Here is a 23127-nt window from a genome sequence, read left to right as displayed (position 1 = left end):
ATGCTGGGGACTCCGTCAGGACCATGGGGATTATACCAAAGCTCCCAAACGGGCGGGAGAGTGCGGATGACTCTGCAGCACCGAATGAGAGAACTCCAGGTCCTCCTTAGCCAGAGTATCAAAATTTGTAAAATTTTACAAACGTGTTCTCCCCTGACCACGTAGCTGCTCGGCAAAGTTGTAATGCCGAGACTCCTCGGGCAGCCGCCCAGGATGAGCCCACCTTCCTTGTGGAATGGGCATCTACATATTTCGTCTGTGGCAGGCCTGCCACAGAATGTGCAAGCTGAATTGTACTACAAATCCAGCGTGCAATAGACTGCTTAGAAGCATGAGCACCCAGCTTGTTGGGTGTATACAGTATAAACAGCAAGTCAGACTTTCTGACTCCAGCCGTCCTAACTATATATATATATATATATATATATATTTTTAGGGCCCTGACCACGTCTAGTAACTTGGAGTCCTCCAAGTCCCTAGTAGCCGCAGGCACCACAAGAGGTTGTTTCAGGTGAAAACGCTGACACCCCTTCATGAAGAAACTGGAGACGAGTCCCAGTTCTGTCCTGTTCAAATGGAAAATTTTAATATGGGCTTTTGTAAGACAAAGCCGCCCATTCTGACAATCGCCTGGCCGAGGCCAGGGCTAACAACATGGTCACTTCCCATGTGAGATATTTGTCAACAGCATGGTCACTTTCCATGTGAGATATTTCAAATCCACAGATTTGAGCGGTTCAAACCACTATGATTTTAAGAAATCCCAACACTATGTTGAGATCTCACGGTGCCCCTAGGGGCACAAAAAAGCTGTATATGCAATACATCCTTTACAATCTGGACTTCAGGAACTGAAGTCAATTCTTTCTGGAAGAAAATCTACAGGGCCGAAATTTAAATGTTAATGAACCCCAATTTGAGGTCCAAAACACTCCTGTTTTCAGGAAGTGTAGAAATCGACCTAGTTGAATTTCCGTCGTGGAGCCTTCCTGGCCTCACCCACGCAACATATTTTCACCACATGTGGTGATGACGTTGTGCGGTCACCTCCTTCCTGGCTTTGACCAGGGTAGGTATGACCTCTTATGGAATGCCTTTTCCCCTCAGGATCCGGCATTCAACCGCCGTGCCGTCAAACGCAGCCGCGGTAAGTCTTGGAATAGACATGGTACTTGCTGAATCAAGTCCCTTCTTAGCTCCCCAGGCCCTTAGTCCTCTGTGAGCATTTCTTGAAGTTCCGGGTACCAAGTCCCTCTTGGCCAATCCGGAGCCACTAGTATAGTTCATACTCCTCTATGTCTTATAATTCTCAATACCCTGGTTATGAGAAACAGAGGAGGGAACACATACACAGACTGGTACACCCACGGTGTTACCAGAACATCCGCAGCTATCGCCTGAAGGTCTCATGACCTGGCGGAATACCTGTCCCGTTTTTGTTCGGGCGGGACGCCATCATGTCCACCTTTGGTCTTTGCCAACGGTCCACAATCATGTTGAAAAACTTCCCTATGAAGTTTCCACTCTCCCGGGTGGAGGTCATGCCTGCTGAGGAAGTCTGCTTCCCAGTCGTCCACTCCCGGAAAGAACACTGCTGACAGTGCTATCACATGATTTTCCGCCTAGCGAAAAATCCTTGCAGTTTTCACTGCCCTCCTGCTTCTTGTGCCGCCCTTCTGTTTACGTGGGCGACTGCCGTGATGTTATCCCACTGGATCAATACCGGCTGACCTTGAAGCAGAGGTCTAGCTAAGTTTAGAGCATTATAAATTTGCTCTAAGCTTATTTATGCGGAGAGAATTCTCCAGACTTAATCACACTTCCCTGGAAATTTTTTCCCTGTGTGACTGTTCCCCAGCCTCTCAGGCTGGCCTCCGTGGTCACCGGCATCCAATCCTGAATGCCGAATCTGCGGCCCTCTAGAAGATGAGCACTCTGTAATCACCACAGGAGAGACACCCTTTTCCTTGGATATAGGGTTATCCGCTGATGCATCTGAGGATGCGATCCGGACCATTTGTCCAGCAGATCCCACTGAAGAGTTCTTGCGGGAAATCTGCCGAATGGAATTGCTTCGTAATAAGCCACCATTTTTACCAGGACTCTTGTGCAATGATGCACTGACACTTTTCCTGGTTTTAGGAGGATCCCGATTAGCTCGGATAACTCCCTGGTTTTCTCCACTGGGAGAAACACGTTTTTCTGGACTGTGTCCAGAATCTTCCCTAGGAACAGTAGACGTGTCGTCGGAAAAAGCTGCGATTTTGGAATATTTAGAATCCACTCGTGCTGTCGTAGAACTACTTAAGATAGTGCTACTCCGACCTCCAACTGTTCTCTGGACCTTGCCCTTATCAGGAAAGCGTCCATGTTTCTTTTAAGAAAAATCATCATTCCGGCCATTACCTTGGTAAAGACCCGGGGCGCCGTGGACCATCCAAACGGCAGCGTCTGAACTGATAGTGACAGTTCTGTACCAGGAACCTGAAGTACCCTTGGTGAGAAGGGCAAATTTGGACCTGTAGGTAAACGTCCCTGATATCCAGTGACATCATATCGTCCCCTTCTTCCTGGTTCGCTATCACTGCTCCGAGTGACTCCATCTTGATTTGAACGCTTGTATGTAAGTGTTCAAATATTTCAGATCTCACCGAGCCGGTTGGCTTCAGTACCACAATATAGTGTGGAATACTACCCCCTTCCTTGTTGTAAGAAGGGTACTTTGATTATCACCTGCTGGGAATACAGCCTGTGAATTGTGTGAGGGGGAGACGTCTCGAATTTCCAATGTACACCTGGGATATTACATGTAGGATCCCGGAGTTCCCTTGCGAGTGTTGCTGAAACTCTTGAGATGACCCCCTACCGCACCTGAGTCCGCTTGTACGGCCCCAGCGTTATGCTGCGGACTTGGCAGAAGCCGTGAGGAGCTTCTGTTCCTGGGAATGAGCTGCTTGCTGCAGTCTTCTTCCCTTTCCTCTCCCCCTGGGCAGATATGACTGGCCTTCGCCCGCCTGCCCGTATGGGGACGAAAGGACTGAGACTGAAAAGACTGTGTCCTTTTCTGCCAATATGTGACTCGGGGTAACAAAAGGTGGATTTTTCAGCTGTTGCCATGGCCACCAGGTCCAATGGACCGCCCCTTTATACGGCAATACTTCCATATGCCGTCTGGAATCTGCCTCACCTGACCACTGTCGTGTCTTCGTCTGGCAGATATGTACATCACATTTACTCTTTGATGCCAGAATGCAAATATGCCTCTGCGCATCACACATATATAGAAATGCATCCCTAAAATGCTCTATAGACAATAAAATCCTGTCCCTGTCAAGGGTATCAAAATTTTCAGTCAGGAAATCCGACCAAGCCCCCTCAGCGCTGCACATCCAGGCTGAGGCGATTGCTGGTCGTAGTATAACACCAGTATGTGTGTATATACTGTTATGATATTTTTCAGCTTCCTATCAGCTGGCTCCTTGAGGGCGGCCGTATCTGGAAACGGTAACGCCATGTTTTTTATATGCGTGTGAGCGCCTTGTCCACCCTAAGGTGTGTTTTCCAACTCGCCCTTACTACTGGCGGGAAAAAGGGTATACCGCCCATAACTTTCTGTCGGAGGAACCCCACGTATCATCACACACTTCATTTAATTTATCTGATTCAGGCAAAACTACAAGTAGTTTATTCCCACCCTACAAAATACCCTTATTTGTGGTACTTGTGGTATCAGAAATACGTAACACCTCCTTCATTGCCCTTAACATGTAACTTGTGGCCCTAAAGGAAAAATACGTTTGTTTCTTCACCGTCGACACTGGGGTCAGTGTCCGTGTCAGTGTCTGTCGACCGACTGAGGTAAATGGGCGTTTTTACAAGCCCCTGACGGTGTCTGAGACGCCTGGACCGATACTAATTTGTCCGCCGGCTGTCTCATGTCGTCAACCGGCTTGCAGCGTGTTGACATTATCACGTAATTCCATAAGTAAGCCATCCATTCTGGTGTCGACTCCCTAGAGAGTGACATCACCATTACAGGCAATTTTCTCCGTCTCCTCACCAACATTTTCCTCATACATGTCGACACACACGTACCGACCTACAGCACACACATACAGGGAATGCTCTGATAGAGGACAGGACCCACTAGCCCTTTGGGGAGACAGAGGGAGAGTTTGCCAGCACACACCAAAAGCGCCATAATGTATATAACAACCCTAGAAGGTGTTGTTTCTATATATGGGCTCTTAATATATAATTATATCGCCAATTTATGCCCCCCTTCTCTTTAACCCTGTTTCTGTAGTGCAGGGGAGAGTGGGAGCCTTCCTCACCAGCGGAGCTGGTCAGGAAAATGGCGCTGAGTGCTGAGGAGAATAAGCTCCGCCCCTTTCACGGCGGGCTTTTCTCCCGGTTATTAGGAAAACTGGCCTGGGTTAAATACATACATATAGCCTTAATGGCTATATGTGATGTATTTATTTGCCAAATAGGTATTTATATTGCTGCCCAGGGCGCCCCCAGCAGCGCCCTGCACCCTCCGTGACCGTGTCAGTGAGCCGTGTAGCAACAATGGCGCACAGCTGCAGTGCTGTGCGCTACCTCTCTGAAGACTGTGAAGTCTTCTGCCGCCTGTTTCCGGACCTCCGTTCCGCCGTCTTTCTTCAGCGTCTGTAAGGGGGATCGGCGGCGCGGCTCCGGGACGAACCCCAGGCTGACCTGTGTTCCGACTCCCTCTGGAGCTCAGTGTCCAGTAGCCTAAAACTTCAATCCTCCTGCACGCAGGTGAGTTGCAAGTCTCTCCCCTAAGTCCCTCGTTGCAGTGATCCTGTCGCCAGCAGGAATCACTGATTAGAAACCTAAAAAAAACTTTACTAAACAGCTCCTTAAGAGAGCCATCCAGTTTGCACCCTTCTCGGACGGGCACAAAAACCTAACTGAGGCTTGGAGGAGGGTCATAGGGGGAGGAGCCAGTACACACCATGTGACCTAAAAAGCTTTTTAGATGTGCCCTGTCTCCTGCGGAGCCCGCTATTCCCCATGGTCCTGACGGAGTCCCCAGCATCCACTAGGACGTTAGAGAAAAATGTTTCCCTCCTGAACTTTATAAAACCTTTGGTATATTTGAAAGTTTCTATCATGTCTCCCCTTTCCCTTCTCTCCTCCAAACTATACATGTTAAGATCTTTTAGCCTTTCCGGGTAAGTTTTGTGATGTAGGCCATGCACCATTTTAGTTGCCCTTCTTTGTACACTCTCTAATGTATTTATATCCTTCTGGAGATATGGGGGTATATGCAATTGCCGGCGAATCGCAGCAATTTTTCGCCCGTTTTTTAATTCGTCACAATTCGACCGTCGAATTCCGACAAGTGGGTGCCGGAATTCAACATATTCAATAAAAAACGGATTCGACAGTCCCGCTGTCGAAAAACGGCCGATTTGACGGATTTTGATTAGACTTGTAAAAATGTAAAAAAACCGTGAAGAAACCCCCCAAAAAATTGCGTGGGGTCCCCCCTCCAAAGCATAACCAGCCTCGGGCTCTTCGAGCCGGTCCTGGTTCTAAAAATCCGGGGGAAAAACTGACAGGGGATCCCCCGTATTTTTAAAACCAGCACCGGGCTCTACGCCTGGTGCTGGTGCAAAAAATACGGGGGACAAAAAGCGTAGGGGTCCCCCGTATTTTTTACACCAGCATCGGGCTCAACTAGCTGGACAGATAATGCCCCAGCCGGGGGTCAATTTTATACAGCGCCCTGCGGCCGTGGCATTAAATATCCAACTAGTCACCCCTGGCCGGGGTACCCTGGGGGAGTGGGGACCCCTTCAATCAAGGGGTCCCCCCCCAGCCACCCAAGGGCCAGGGGTGCGGATGGGGGGCTGATCTGATCAGCAGAGTGCCAGGACGTTGCGCTCGCTGATTGGCTGAAGAGACCTTTCTGTGACAGCAGTCACGGGGGGGTCTCTGCATTCGGGGAAAGGGGTCCCATGTGTAAACATAAGACCCCTTTCAGTCCGCCTGGTCCGGGTGTTCGTTTTTTATTTTTTGCCAAGTACGTGGATTATAATAAAAGACCACAGGACACTGGATCAGGTGAGTATAATTTTATTCACAGGTACACCGTGGATTCTACTTGGACAAGTGGACAGAGGTCGGCGTGTGAACATAGGTAAGTATGTGTGTCGACATGTATGAAATAAAGTATTACTCTCACGGTGTGCGTGTCCTGTTTTTATTTGGGTATTTTTTTCCAGTAGAACTACAGGTACCAGCGGGCCCGTTTTTCTCCCGCATGCTGGTACTTGTGGTTCTCCAAGTACCAGCTTGCGGGGGAGGCTTGCTGGGACTTGTAGTACTACTGGAAAAAACAATATTCTTTCAATTTTCTCAAGGCTATCAGCCCCCCATCCGCAGCCCTTGGATGGGGGAAGGGGGGACAGCCTCGGGCTTCACCCCCGGCCCTTGGGTGGTTAGGGGGGGGCCCTTGATTGAAGGGGTCCCCACTCCCCCAGGGTACCCCGGCCAGGGGTGACTAGTTGGATATTTAATGCCACGGCCGCAGGGCGCTGTATAAAAGTGACCCCCAACTGTGGCATTATCTGTCCAGCTAGTGAAGGCCGATGCTGGTGTAAAAAATACGGGGTACCCCTACGCTTTTTGTCCCCCGTATTTTTTGCACCAGCACCAGGCGCAGAGCCCGGTGCTGGTTTTAAAAATACGGGGGATCCCCTGTCAGTTTTTCCCCTGGATTTTTAGAACCAGGACCGGCTCGAAGAGCCCGAGGCTGGTTATGCTTAGGAGGGGGGACCCCACGCAATTTTTTTTCTGATTTTTACCATTCCATTTAAAAAAAAAAATAATAATAATAATAATAATAATAATAATAATAATATTTTTAAAAATATATAAATAATACTTGTGTCTCCAAAATAGACAAACCAAGTACCTAATCCCTTCTAATATAAATAGATATGCTATTACCAATGAAAAAAAAACACAAAAAAAAAACATGTTTTTAAATTTTTTTATTAGATTCCGCCAGCAAAGTGTGGCGGATTGAAAGTGGCGGATTGAAAATGACGAATTTACTGTCTAAAAGCACTGTTGTCGAATTTACAAACTTCAATTGAATATACTTTTGTCGAATTGCCGCATTTGTACCATTGCAGAAATGTCGAATTTGACAAATGTCGAATTTCAAAAAGTCGAATTTGGAAAGTCCGTTTTTTTGACGAAAAGTACTGAATTGCATTGTCGAATTTTTTTTTTAGTGAAAATGTCCCGTTTTTCAACATTTTCGGGAATTCGACCGCAATTGCATATACCCCTAAATCTGAAATGCACCCCTCACTGTAACTTACTATGGCTATCGGTAGTCACCTCAGGCACAGCTTCATGCCTCTATACTGTATGTCCAGAGAGTATTACTATCCCTATAATTTACATATCAGGGGTAAACATCCCAAATAACAGGCTAACCCAGCCCCTGATTGTTAGCAGAAAGAAGATTGACAACAATTCCTTGTGAAATGCTGCGGTTTTTACTAGATACAAGCTACAACGTTCAGTTTTTGGGAAAATCTCTTTCACAACATGTGGTTAAGCAAGGTCTGCTATACCATACAGGAGCAGGAAATGCGTATAGGACAAGTAGGCCTCCTTAGAGTAAATACGATGAAAAAGAGACATAAAATGTAGTTCTGTGTCTTTGTAGAGAGTTGCTGTTTCTAAAAGCATTTTGGAAGGTGACAGCATGATGCAAAGTGGTGTGTACCTGGGTGCCAGGTTTGCAGAGTGACTCCTTCAGCTACTGTACTGTACAGTACATGACTAAGATAGCAGCTACCTGGCAGGTGCATACACACCCTTTTTGGATAAATAACCTATTACCAAGGAATCCATAACTGTGAGTACAATGGGGCAGAAGAATGAAGAGATCTTTGTGTCATTTCCCCAATATCATTAGGTATTCTCACACTATTGTGGATGCTGACTGGCCCAGTGTATAACGTGGATGGTGGCAGATGTATTAAGCCTGGAAAAGTGATAAACCAGTGATAAGTGCAAAGTGATAACGCACCAGCCAGTCAGCTCCTATCATTATTCAAATGATAAGTGCAAAGTGATAACGCACCAGCCAGTCAGCTCCTATCATTATTCAAATCCGTAATGACTTGCTGGTGCGTTATCATCTTGCACTTATCACTGCTTTATCCCTTCTCCGGGTTAATACATCTGCCACCGTCCACGTTATACACTGGGCAGCCAGAGCCTGCCTTAGGCATAGGCAAATGCTTCGGGGCATAAGCAGCTTCTGCTGATTAAAATGATATGCGGCATGTCTATATTCTGTGTGTGACTGCGGCTGTATCTGCATATGAAATGCTACGTTACAGTGTATTCCTGGAAATCACTGTAATGTAGCATTTTGTATACAGATACAGCCACAGTCGCACACAGAATATAGGCATTCCGCATATATAATTTTATTCAGCAGAAGCTGCTTGTGCATCCTAGCCACATAGCAATGCAAATAAGACGCATTTTCGGCAAAAAGGCGCCCGACGTTAGCAGAGCTGCCAACTGACTCACGCCAGGCATCTCCTGCTGCATGGCGTATTGAGGCAGGATGTATATGGACACATCTGTATCCAAGCAGAGGCAGAGGTCACAGTGTTAGCGACTGTGTGAGTTCTGTGTGCGGGTGGGTTTGCTGTGCAATAGTGTTCAGCATATGTGTAAGGGACACTATGTGTGTCATGTGTATAAGGTCACCTGTGTCAAAGTCGAAAAATATCGTTATCCTCATCGCCTTGTACTAACCCCATGCGCTTGCCCGCTGCACGTGCACATTCTCTCCCGTGCGTGCGCATATTCGCAGTTGCGTGACGGAGCCTCCGCGGTCGTGCGCTCAGGCGCGTGGTATGTGCATTTACGGTAGAGTTTGTGTGCGTCTGGTGGGCGACTCGATCGTTACATATTTAATCCAAATAATGTATTTTATAGGTAATATTCCCTTTAATAATATCTGTAAGTATGATTAGTGTAACTGGTTCAGGGACAGAGAGATTCCTCTTTGCATGCTGGGAGGGCTCAGACAAAGGTTGGAGGGTAGTGTATGGTGTCCAGCTGTGGGGTATTGAAGGGGTGTTGTGCCTATGATAATTGGGAGGGATTCGCATAGTTCCTGCTCATGGTTATGCACAGAAGTAGAAAATAAGATTAATTGCATTCCGAATAAATTACACATAAGTGCAGGGTAGGTGAATGGAATTCAGTCATTTCTTTCCCACAGACTGAATACAATAGCCTTATTTACACTAAGCTTTGAGATTCTATGAAGAGGGCTTACACCTTTGTTTATGAATAGAACCAGGTTTCTCTCCAGAATAATGAGTGCTGAGTAGTCAATTGTTTCAACTGAAGGTGGGGTAAACAAAGCCCAGAGACAGAGTTTGTTTGGAAGATCCAAAACAATAGCTTTCCTCAATATAATCAGACAAAGAGGAATTTAGAATACTAACAAGTCCTAGCCATCGCCCACTTCTTGAACTAACCAATGATCCCAGGTGCAGTACATGTCCCATCCCCTAACCAATGGAAAGAGAGCACTCAGTATCTATTGTAGTATGTCTTGAGTTAGTAAATAAATATAGCTTGCAATAAGCTTGGTGACACAAGACTCTGCAAGGTTTTCACACTGAAGGCTAGAGCCCTGGTCCAGGTTGCGCCGGCGAAGTCATTCCCACGTGTGTAAGTTTCTCTGTAACCAACTTATTCTCTGTTTGTATTTGCCATACTCTCTCTCTCTGTTATTTGTTTAGGATTAAGAAACTGTTGTATATTGTATAATTTCAGTTATTCTGTTTAGGTGTGTTATGTTAGTGCTGTAGTGTATAAGCTGTAACTGTTTTCCCCTTTTACATACTAAAATCATCTAGATAAAGGTTTTGGAACCTTACAAGGTATTGTGTGTTTATCATTACATTGCTAAGGGTATTCGGAGCGTCTCAATCGCTCAAGCAGCTTTTATATTAACAAGGTTAAGAAGCGTTATATCATTACAGTATAAGTATATCCCTTCATTGTGTTGCATACAAGCTTTACTGTGTGTCATTCTGTGAGCGTCTGCGCCGCTCGTGTTCCTCTTGTGGGCACAGCGTCCGCTACGCTAGTAGCGTAGCATTACGGTACTCGGACCGCCTATAGCGTGCTCGATACCCAGCGTAAGCCGTGAGCGAACGTGCCGCTCGTGCGTCTCGACCACGGCCTAGCGTCTGCTACGCTAAGTGCGTACCTTTACGGTACCCCGTACGCCCATTGCGTACTGAGTCTCTTACCAATATATAGTGAATGTTAGAAGATAAATAATTAGCTTTATCAATTGGCCGCTCGTCCGTCCTCCACATATCCGCTCTAGCGAACACAAGCAGACTTTATCTGTCAGCAAAGGGCGGGAAGGCGTATCCCTTCGTATCCGTGTTGGTGAGGGATACGGTAGTGCTGACTAGATAAGCGTCTACATCGCTACGCTGTAGGAGTGCTGGTGGAATCCGGAACCGGAAGGTAAGAACAGTACGCTATTGTCTTTTAAAACTGTTTTATTTCTGTCTGATACACATTGCGTACGCAACACACGCACACACCTGCATTTTCCATTTGTGTAATTTTCACATCTCGCCTTCCTGTTTGCCATTTATCATTGATAACGTGCTGAGAAAGATTTGTTGCTATTGGTAGTTAAAAGTAAAATTAATACGTAAGGAAGTAATTTGTAAAACACGCACACGGTTTTGCCTAAGATACAAGGGAGACCTGTGTGGTGCTTGGTAGATGATTACAGTTAAATATCATTTGCATTGATATAAACGTGTTAGTTGTGTTTCTGTGGACATATCTGGTCTGCGTACACGTGTCTCTAACAAAGGGCGGGACTAGCGTACGCAAGGGCTTATACACGTAGCGTATATTACACAACGGAGCGTACGGGTACGCCCACGTAATACAAATCACACAATAGTATTGTTTTAGTAGGCGATACGGAAGCAACGCGATAATAGCGCAAGTCAATCTCAGTGTCCTAAATTTTAGCGTAAAAGATCCTTCTCTAGTTGTAACTCCTTTGGGACTAAGACTGCGATACTGAATGAAAGGGATTTCTGTACAGAAACGAAAGTAAAGAGTATATGAGGTGAAAGAGTGTGTATATATATATATATATATATATATATATATATATATATATATGTTTCTCATTTTTGGGGTGGAACCACAGGAAATCGAGTTCTCGTGAGGTACATACGTGAAAGTGACAGTGCGGTGGCTTGGGAGGCATCCCTTGTTAACATATTAAAATAAGAGCATTAGAGTATAGCAGACCAGGAGGTCGCGGACCAGGACGTCCAGAGACAGACCAGGAGGTCTAGGTACAGCGGACTAGGAAGTCCGCTATAGAGTCAAGAAGCACAACCCCAGGAGGGTTGGTGCGGTACCCATATAGGCCATTAAGCTCTGGCTGAAGGAATTCGCAGCCACAATTTTCGATTCCACTGGTCGTTCCGCACATAAGATTAGTTGCTTATGTGCAGTACGATTGTACCGCATGTAATTGTGTGCATTAGTTTGTAACTTGACCCAGTACCGTTTGCGTACGCTAGAGGGGTCATAAACGCTATTTGTACATTCTAACGTGATTTGTGTAATTTTTTATTTTAAGGGAGGTTCGCTGGTCACTCAGGAATTCTCCAGCAACTGATATTTACTGGGAAGGGTTAAGTGCTCTTCGGATCACACCCACAAGTTCCAGTAAATAGAGGTTCAGGTTGCAGAGGCCCTAGGTTGAGTACGCCAGCGCTAAGGCAGCGTGTGGGCGTATTGGTCGACGTGGGCGAGTGAGTGAAGGTACTCGGTAAACTTTCACCGTCGGCCTACCCCGGACATCTTGGTTTTTGTAAGGGTTCGCTGAAGACCCTGATTTGAAGGTCAGAGGTAGTGAAAGCAACACCTGCAAAGATGGGGGCCAGTTGTTCAGGTAGGGGGCGATCAACCCTGGTTCAGGTTGATTTAGTAAACAGACCAATAGGGTCGGCAAGGTATATCATGTGTGAGAAATACGGTTCACACACAGAGGTTTTGTGCGATGAATGGGAAAGAATGACTGGACATGACGGGGAAAAGTTCCCACGGGTAGGCAGTTTTAGCCCCAAGGTGTTACAAAATCTAAGGAGAAGGATATGTCATTAAATCTGCAAAGAGACGGATCAAATATTATGATTGTTTACAGTTATGGCAACGGGAAAGTGAAATACAAGGAGAATTAGCTTATACAGCTGACTCTCACTTTGGTAAGAAAAATATGGCAACGGGAGAGAAAGTGGTTACAGAGAATGGCACACTGGTGTATGATAAAAATGCACTTAGCAACTGTATTAATAATTATGGTAGTAGTAAATGTAACAATGATAAAAGTAAAACTGTTAAATGTACAACTGTTAACCTGTGCAAGTTGCACCCCATGTTAAACTTCCCTCAGGATTACAAGAGAAAGTGAGCCCAGCACGAGGTCGGCACCTTTTCCAGCAGCAATCATACAAGACATCCAGGTGGACGCGACCCAATCGGTAAAGGCAGTTGTCGAACCCCCTAACGGAGGGTCAGGTGAGGTCGTGTCCACAGGTACGTACGGTGTTATATATCACGCACAAACAAATGTACCTCATATTGTAGAACCAACACAAGATGATGTAGTTGAACTTAACCCTGTCGGGGTGATCGCAGTCCCAAATGGGAAGACTGACGCTCAGGGAATCATTCCCGCCAGGGACAGTGCAATGCCCTGCCACTGGTCCCGGACAGAATTAAGGACAATTATGTCTGAATTTCCTGATCCTAGGAGAGATCTAGTTGCATGTCAGAGGTTTATTAAAGAACTAGGAAACTCCACAGAACCCACCAACAAAGAGTGGCGGACAGTGCTGAGGGCATGTTTGCCTTCCAGTGTTGACCCTGCAGAATTTATTACTGATTGTAAATTAGACACAGAAGTACCTCGTACGGAGGAACACAATCAGGAATGTATTAAGCAGATCAACCGACAGTTAGGAGTATATTTCCCAGCCGTTGTCGAGTGGAAAAAAAATTTCTCCATAAGACAAAGTGAGGGGGAAAGTACTTCTAATTATTTCAATCGAGCACTGCGAGTAATGGCTAGAGATACTAGGATCACGGACATTGAGAAAAAAAACACCATAGAGATATAGCGGTTAAGGTATTAATGGATGGTTTACAGGAAGTGTTGAGAACAAGGGTACAGACCTCTCTACCTAACTGGAGAGGTGTCTCGGTGGCTGTCTTGAGAGAGTCTGCTATTGACCATGAATGGAACATCAAAAGACACCTGGAGTCACAGGGCAGTAAGCAAATGACAATCAGTAGACAAGCCCTGACAACGAAGCCACACCAGCTTAAGCTCCAAACCCCTGTGAGAAATTCAAATGTGATAGTTTGTTACCATTGTCACAAAGAGGGACATTTTGCACGAAACTGTAGAGTGAAAAATATACAAAAGTCATATAAAACCCCTAGGCAACGACATGAAAAATGAAATTGTAATCAGGTACCACATATGTAAAATTTTGAGCTACACCTATAATTTATGATTCGGAAAGTTGGTCATTTAACCTTGATAGTAAGCCTGAGGTTACAGGTAAGGATATTGGGAGGTCAGTCCCTTGTAGACACAGGAACGGCCGAGTAAACTTTGTAATTTATCTGTAAATGTTTCTTTTCCCCATCTCTGACGTTCATCGGCAAAACTCAAACATCACACAGCTACTTGGTCTTTGCAGAAGTCTACCTAACCCCAGTGTGACCTACCGACATCGGTGGAAATACTGGTGGGGGAGACTGCGCAAAGATACCAATGGATGTGATGGTGTGACAGTCTGATGGTGAGCGGAAGATCTGACAATGTTTTTTTTTGTTTGTTGTTTTAGGTAACATATATATGATTTGTTCTCTCTCTCGTTTGTTTTTTTTCCTCTTCTCTCTCATGTTCTCATGCTTTACAGATGGTATGTCACACATCAGTTACAAATGGTAATGCAAGATTTTTGCTCCTTACAGAAAGATCGCAGATTTGGAAGGAATATTGTATCACCAGAATGTTCGTTTGGAAGACTGAGAGACAGCACCTTTGAGATGACGACAGAGCAAGAGGAACAACAAAACTAGAAGACATCGTAATATTTTTCTTTCCCCTCAAATTATTTTTTGGTACCCCCATTACAAATTTCTCCTTTTCCTCCTATAAGATGGACTTGCCCCAAGAGACTGTGATCCGGATTTTCCTGTTGACCATGATGTTGACCAGAGCAGTCTGTTTCGGTGAGAGTACCATGGAGGTCGAGAAAGGATCTGGAATGGGTTCTGATGACCAGGATGGAGGCGTAGTTTTCCAAGAGCAACATTAAAGGGAAAGTATGCCTTTTTGCAGATGACACAAAGGTATGCAACACGGTAGACACACCAGGTGGGGTAAAACAAATGATAGAGGATCTAGGTAGACTAGAGGAATGGTCAAGAGTCTGGCAATTACAGTTTAATGCCAAAAAATGCAAAATCATGCACTTGGGTCTCAAAAATCCTAAAGCTAAATACAGTATTAATGGCACTATACTGGAAACTACTGAGGAGGAAAGGGATCTAGGAGTTACTATTTCAGATGACTTAAAGGCAGGTAAGCAATGTAACAAGGCAATGAGGAAAGCTAGTCAGATGCTTGGCTGCATTGGGAGAGGAATCAGCAGCAGAAAGAAAGAAGTAATAATGCCACTGTATAGGTCATTGGTACGGCCTCATCTAGAATACTGTATTCAGTTCTGGAGGCCATATCTTCAAAAGGATATTAATACATTAGAAACTGTACAAAGGAGGGCAACTAAAATGGTGCATGGCCTACATCACAATACATACCCAGAAAGACTAAGAAATCGCAATATGTATAGTTTGGAGCAGAGAAGGGAAAGGGGGGACATAATAGAAACTTTCAAATATATCAAGGGTTTCAAAAAAGTCCAGGAGGGAAACATTCTCCAAATGAAGAGAAGCAAAAGGACACGAGGACATGCACTGAGACTGGAGGGGGGGAGGTTCAGGGGAAATTTGCGGAAAAATTATTTCACAGAAAGGGTAGTGGACAAGTGGAATAGCCTCCCATCAGAGGTGGTAGAGGCTAAGACAGTAGAGCAATTTAAACATGCATGGGATAGACATAAGGATATCCTTACAAAGAAATAAGGATCAAATAAGGTTAGAGATAAAAAATAATATAAAAAAAAAAAGGGGCAGACTAGATGGGCCAAGTGGTTCTTATCTGCCGACAAATTCTATGTTTCTATGTTAATCACCGAGTAAAGGCGAGTATCAGAAAACGATCTGGTAGCATTGACAATAGAAGGAATTGTGAAGGATTGTTAGCTGAAGAGAACTGCATCTGTAGGCATTGTGACAATATAGTTGAGGATGGGTGCATCAAGAAATGTCAGTCCAGTTTTAATGTCCACATGGACCGGCATCCATTGAGTGACTATCACTCCTTAGTGGGTAGAGTGTTAAACCAGACAGACTGTTGGGTATGCTCTCAAGTACCTCAAGGTCATAGCAAATCAGGAATAGTACCATTCCCTTTAACTGTAGGAGAGGTACTTGAGTTAAGTGGTGGGAGGCCGGTGGACAAGAGGTTTAATATCTCTAGTCCTCCTAGTTTGAAGCTCCACCAATATCATGTGGATAAGTCCTTAGTATGCTTTAACATTTCCAATCCCCGAAAGCCGGGAAATTGGGAAGTGTCATGGAGTAATCAAACCATGACATTTTCATATAGAGCCGATAGAATGCCCATAGACACAGAGCTTATACGCCAGATAGCCAACAGTGGAAAATATTTCCGGTATAGGTACACTCTAGGAAGTAGGACCATGCGAGTTGGAGAAGTATCACCAGGATACTGTGCACATATCGTACAACCTGATACGTGTACTAGACAGATGGGAGAGTTAGGGTTAGGAGATTTCACATGGAAAATTTGTAACATGGTAATGTCATACTCCGTCCCATATGTTCTCGCCGATGATGCATATTTCATATGCGGGAGAAAGGCGTATAAGTGGCTTGCCCCAAACTCAGAGGGATTGTGTTACATTGGAAAAGTACTGCCTGAAGTAATGACTGTATCCCATATCAAAATGAAAGACATTCACCGCGGTGCCCAAGCTCCTTATACTCACACTCATTACGAGCACGTCGTTAAACGGCACCTGATTGAGAGGACAGAGCATCCGGCCTCTGATCTGATCCATGAATCCACCGGGATTCAATTCCTACTCGCGTTAGATATCACTCGTACCGCCAGAGGAGTGATAAATTATAGATATATATCTGCGCTAGCGAACTTGTTAGACAATATCACCGAAATGTATGACGACACGTTCAGGTACACTGGGAAAGAGTTACAAGCCTACAAAACAGAGCTGGTTCAGCATAGGATGATTCTCAATTACCTCACAGCAGTGACAGGCGGGTATTGTGTTACCCTAGCAACTCAGTATGGAGTAAAGTGCTGCACGTATATTACAAACAGCACTGAGGACCCGGCCGAGGTCATAGACCAAAAGATGGATGACATTTTGCAATTGAAGTGGGAGTTCCGAAGGAAACACAATCTCACACTCGCTGCTGTGGGTAATGAGCTGACCAGTTGGGTGTCATGGTTGAACCCACGAAATTGGTTCTCTGGTTTAGGAGAATGGACCCAAGGTATTATAATGGATGTAGGGGAATTTCTCTTGTGTATTCTGGGAATCGTCATATTGGTTGGTCTGATATTTAGATGCGTTCGGGCTTTAACGAAATGTAAAGGTAGTACCAGAGTGATGAGTCTGAGGAGCGAGGACACTGTAATAACAACAACTAATTTGATTTATGACCCAACGATAGAGACAATGTTGTGATGAAAATGTGATTCCACGGTCCGTTTCTTTCACCCGTTTCTCCTTTGTTTTCCTCCAAGGTACAAAGACATCCGCTTGGAAGAAGAATTTGACAACCTCTTTTATACAGACCATTGATGAACCATGTCACAGACCCCCAATATCCCTAGTGACTTTAACTTTTTACGAAAGCCCAATACTTTAGAGACTGTAATTTTATGGACACTGGAACAGCTTTTGCTCGCTATTTACAGCAAAAGCACCGAGAGACATCAGACAACATGTACATCAGACAAGACCTCAATCGGCGACTGTTTATTTAAACTCACATAGTTTACGACTGCATTTATAACGAGTGTTTCTTATCTTCATCTCTACAACCTCCAGGTAGTATCTCACATAGTCGACAGGTGATTCTCACATATTAACACTCACATGTTCCCCCCCTTCATGTATCATCAACTAAATGTGCTCCCCCATTTGTTGCAACCAAAAGCCGAAAAGAGCTCGGTAGAGTTTGACAGCCCATCCACAGACCCTTGATACGGGATAAGAAGGATTCAAATGTATACTTCGCAATACCTCGAAGCTTGATTTAAAACACGTACGGCACGATGATACATGACCCCTCAAACATGGATTTCATACACACATGCTTTTACTATCTCACTAGGTCATACTTTTCCCACCTTCTCCTCTCCTCCCTTACCCAATCATAAAAAGGTGTTTACATGATGACATATTTTTCTGTTTTGTTTAGGAAGTGGCAGTTATTGGTGACTGCCAAAGGGTGGACTGTCAAAGTCGAAAAATATCGTTATTCTCATCGCCTTGTACTAACCCCATGCGCTTGCCCGCTGCACGTGCACATTCTCTCCCGTGCGTGCGCATATTCGCAGTTACGTGACGGCGCCTCCACGGTCGTGCGCTCAGGCGCGTGGTATGTGCATTTACGGTAGAGTTTGTGTGCGTCTGGTGGGCGACTCGATCGTTACATATTTAATCCAAATAATGTATTTTATAGGTAATATTCCCTTTAATAATATCTGTAAGTATGATTAGTGTAACTGGTTCAGGGACAGAGAGATTCCTCTTTGCATGCTGGGAGGGCTCAGACAAAGGTTGGAGGGTAGTGTATGGTGTCCAGCTGTGGGGTATTGAAGGGGTGTTGTGCCTATGATAATTGGGAGGGATTCGCATAGTTCCTGCTCATGGTTATGCACAGAAGTAGAAAATAAGATTAATTGCATTCCGAATAAATTACACATAAGTGCAGGGTAGGTGAATGGAATTCAGTCATTTCTTTCCCACAGACTGAATACAATAGCCTTATTTACACTAAGCTTTGAGATTCTATGAAGAGGGCTTACACCTTTGTTTATGAATAGAACCAGGTTTCTCTCCAGAATAATGAGTGCTGAGTAGTCAATTGTCTCAACTGAAGGTGGGGTAAACAAAGCCCAGAGACAGAGTTTGTTTGGAAGATCCAAAACAATAGCTTTTCTCAATATAATCAGACAAAGAGGAATTTAGAATACTAACAAGTCCTAGCCATCGCCCACTTCTTGTACTAACCAATGATCCCAGGTGCAGTACATGTCCCACCCCCTAACCAATGGAAAGAGAGCACTCAGTATCTATTGTAGTATGTTTTGAGTTAGTAAATACATATAGCTTGCAATAGGCTTGGTGACACAAGACTCTGCAAGGTTTTCACACTGAAGGCTAGAGCCCTGGTCCAGGTTGCGCCGGCGAAGTCATTCCCACGTGTGTAAGTTTCTCTGTAACCAACTTATTCTCTGTTTGTATTTGCCATACTCTCTCTCTCTGTTATTTGTTTAGGATTAAGAAACTGTTGTATATTGTATAATTTCAGTTATTCTGTTTAGGTGTGTTATGTTAGTGCTGTAGTGTATAAGCTGTAACTGTTTTCCCCTTTTACATACTAAAATCATCTAGATAAAGGTTTTGGAACCTTACAAGGTATTGTGTGTTTATCATTACATTGCTAAGGGTATTCGGAGCGTCTCAATCGCTCAAGCAGCTTTTATATTAACAAGGTTAAGAAGCGTTATATCATTACAGTATAAATATATCCCTTCATTGTGTTGCATACAAGGTTTACTGTGTGTCATTCTGTGAGCGTCTGCGCCGCTCGTGTTCCTCTTGTGGGCACAGCGTCCGCTACGCTAGTAGCGTAGCATTACGGTACTCGGACCGCCTATAGCGTGCTCGATACCCAGCGTAAGCCGTGAGCGAACGTGCCGCTCGTGCGTCTCGACCACGGCCTAGCGTCTGCTACGCTAAGTGCGTACCTTTACGGTACCCCGTACGCCCATTGCGTACTGAGTCTCTTACCAATATATAGTGAATGTTAGAAGATAAATAATTAGCTTTATCACCTGTAAAAATGGGGACATTATGTGTGCCATTATGTATATAAGGGCATTAATAATGTGCCATTATGTGTATAATTGTACTAATAATGTGCGGCATATGTGTACGGGACATTATGTGTATAAGGGCATTAATAAAAGTTGGCATAATGTGTAAGGCGCATTATGTTTATAAGGACATTAATAATGTGTGTCATATGTGTAAGGGGCATTACTGTGTATAAATGCATTACTAATGTGTGGCATTATGTGTATAAGGTGCTGTGTGGCGTAACGTATAGAAAGGGCACTACTGTGTGGTTTAATATGAAAAAAGGAGCAATATGTTGTGGTTTAATGTGAATAAGGAGCAATTCAGTGTGATTTAATGTGAATAAGGGACAATATCGCATAATAAAATGTTTACAAAGTTGAGCTACTGCGTAGCGTAATTTGAATTGGGGGTACTATTGGGTGGCCATGCCCTTTCTCAGCAAGAACACCCCTTTTTGGGCTGTGCACCGAATGAGCGCACTGTTCCCATTAAAAATCTAGGGGGTAGGAGCACCAAAATGAGGACTGCTAAGGGGAAAGGGATGCAGGGCGGCGGGGTTAGGGGCACCAACCAAAATCTTGCTTAGGGCATCATATCGGTTAGGGCTAGGGAGGCCAATCCCGGGATCGGCGGGATCTCGGGATTTGGGCCCAAAAATGCCGGGATTTGAATCCCGGGATTGGAGCCTCCAATCCCGGGATTCACGGGATTACAGTGCGCATGCGCAGTTTTGCCGGACAGCGCTGAGCACTATAGCTCAGCGCTGCCCGGCTGTCAGCTAAGGTAGTGATAGTACTTACTACTTGCGGGCACCAGCTAAGGACACACGTACTGACCGCGCTGGCGGCATTTCAAACGTAGCGCCGGCCGCCAGCCAATCAGAGCTGGCAGACACCGGCAGCCAATCAGGGAAGCGGCAGCAGCCGCGGCCCCTGATTGGCTGCCGGACTGCCAGTTCTGACTGGCTGGCGGCCGGCGCTACGTTTGAAATGCTGCCAGCGCGGTCAGTAGTAGTACGTGTGTCCTTAGCTGGTGCCCGCAAGTAGTAAGTACTATCACTACCTACACCCACACTCTCTGCTCCTGACATCCTCCCTCTGCTCGCTACACCCACTCTCCCGCTGCTCCCTACTCCCACTGCTCCATACTCGCACTCTCCCGCTGCTCCATACTCGCACTCTCCCGCTGCTCCCTACACCCACCCTCCCTTCCAGTTCCTTACATGCTCCCTACACCCACCCTCCTTTGCTCCCTACATCCACCCTGCCTTGCTGCCCTCCACATATACTTTCCCTGCTCCTTACACTGCTCCCTACTGCAATCCCAGGATCCCGGGATTGAGCATTTTTCAATCCCGAATCCCGGGATTGAAAAAATGCCCCGGGATTGGCCTCCCTAGTTAGGGCCAGCTCTGGGGGCAGCCACCATCCACAATATTGTGAGAATCCCCAATGATATTGGGGAAATTATACATAAAGATCTCTTCATTCACTGAATGTCACCCATTTTGCAGAACTCCTGAGCGTTCACTCAATGTCTAAGGTGACAACAACAAAAAGTCACCAATAACCTAATCACATGAACAAACTTGCTGGCAGCAATGGCTGATATTTTGCAATAAAGCAATGCACATTGGACACCTGATTCTAGCACCGTAAAGGTGTCACCCCAGTGTGTTTCCCCATCTAACACTATAACACAGGGAGGCGGGGGTGCAACCACAAGTCCCAGCAAGCCCTGACAGCTGGGAGCCGTCGCAGCAGCACAGCGGTAGCCACTTACCATATCAGCCTGATCAGCAGCTCAAATGCTCCAGGAAAGACCAGGTCATCACTGGCTATAGCCCAGCGCCGGCCGAACAGCATCAGCCCGGGCATCTTGCCGGGGGGGAGACCCTGGGATCTGGGAGGGGGATGCAGTGCGGACGGACTAGAAGCCGGCTCGGTGCGCACCCTGCTGCTCCCCTGCTGTCACAGCCACCATCTCCCACCAGTCCCCACTACACTGGCTCCCTCTGCGGGTGCATCACTCAACTCGCCCCTACCGGAAACAACGGCTCCTTCTTTACCACCCCGCCTTCTCCTGTGTGTTTACGGTAGTGTAGTGCTTTGCTGGTGTCCTAATTCCTAATGTCTCTCATGTATATCTTTATAGGCTATTATATAACACTAGCAGCGTCATAATAATAATAATAATATACAGCCAGAGCATACAGACATCACTAGTTCTTCCTATTGCGCAGCAGCAGAACCAGGCAACCGGAGTGCAAGGACAGTATTCAGAGAAGGCACAGGAGTATTGGGTTTCATGAGCTACCAACAGAGCTTCCTGACCAGAGAAGAGATAGTATGGGGGAGAGAGCTGTAAGTGACCCAGGTATCCCAGCTTCTCCTCTTCTCAGTTTGGATTCTGGGTCCTATGTAATCTGTTATCTAATGAGAGTTTTCAGGTCTAGAGTGAGAGACACACAGAGTCCTCCTGAGTCCTGTCCCAGTGTGTAAGCAGTACAGAGGCTGCTGCTATTCTTGCAATGTAACAAGATACATGTATTTTTCTATGTGTATTTTAAGGTTGTTTAAGTTGTCTTTGTTACACTACAAGAAAATGTGCTAAATTAGATGGAGCTATAAACAGTACCCAGGCATCATTACATTATTAGTTTAAATCTAATATACACCATTGGTTTAAATTTAATATACACACTCCATACCTCCCAACATGACCTATTCCAGGACTGTTAAAATGCTTTCTACCTGGACTTCACTCTTAATATATGATTGCCATCACTTGCGTTCAAATACCTTTTTTAATCAATGAAATAGTTCAACACAGGTGACACCAATCATATATTAAGAAGGAAGTCCAGGTAGAGAGCATTTTGTCCTTTCTACAATGGGTCATGTTGGGAGGTATGCACAATCAAATATACACCTCCCTTCCCCTGGGACCCCCTGTCTTAAGTGCCCCCCCTCCCCCCCCCCCCCCCAAGGCTTAATCTGGCAGTGGCTGTATGACTGATGGTCATTATCGGGCTATCTAATTATAGCCCATTTTTCTCTTCCGAGTGTTATTGTCAGGCGATAACACATGGGATCCTTGATAAGTATTCAGACCCATGTGTTATCGTGGAAGATGGGATTGTTATCGTCATCGGTCGCTTTTATGGGACTGTTATCATTGGTGGCTGTTATGGGACTGTTATCATTGGTCGCTTTTATGGGACTGTTATCATTGGTGGCTGTTATGGGACTGTTATCATTGGTGGCTGTTATGGGACTGTTATCATTGATGGCTGTTATGGGACTGTTATCATTGGTGGCTGTTATGGGACTGTTATCATTGATGGCTGTTATGGGACTGTTATCATTGGTGGCTGTTATGGGACTGTTATCATTGATGGCTGTTATGGGACTGTTATCATTGGTGGCTGTTATCATTGGTGGCTGTTATGGGACTGTTATCATTGATGGCTGTTATGGGACTGTTATCGTCATTGGTGGCTACAGCCCCAACTATATAATACTGAGGGGGAGCTTATTAGCACATATAAACATACATGCAGAGATGTATGTAACATATGTGCTGGCTATAGTTCCCTGTGGATCAGTAGCGCTATGTCTATCACAGCTGCCTCTGCCCCTGGGACGCAGCATTCGCCTTCAGTGCCCACCTCCAGACTCCAGTGAAACCTAGCAAATGGGAGTCT

General features: G+C 45.3%; 1 protein-coding gene across 2 annotated transcripts in view; it reads right to left on the bottom strand.

Annotated features, from left to right (window-relative positions):
* DAGLB (diacylglycerol lipase beta) overlaps positions 1 to 21514 on the bottom strand; it is a 128939-nt gene extending 107425 nt beyond the window's left edge. The window contains exon 1 of one of the 2 annotated variants that reach the window (XM_063934464.1): positions 21466 to 21514. Coding sequence is in view for 1 of the 2 variants with exons in the window: in XM_063934463.1 (XP_063790533.1) it covers positions 21204 to 21298 (95 nt within the window). In the remaining variant the exon portion in view is untranslated. The other variant, XM_063934463.1, reaches the window with a different exon arrangement.
* Positions 21515 to 23127: the final 1613 nt, after the last annotated feature.

Source organism: Pseudophryne corroboree, chromosome 7 (genome assembly GCF_028390025.1).
Source record: "Pseudophryne corroboree isolate aPseCor3 chromosome 7, aPseCor3.hap2, whole genome shotgun sequence".
NCBI lineage: Eukaryota > Metazoa > Chordata > Amphibia > Anura > Myobatrachidae > Pseudophryne > Pseudophryne corroboree.
This window is presented reverse-complemented; position numbering and strand designations above follow the sequence as displayed.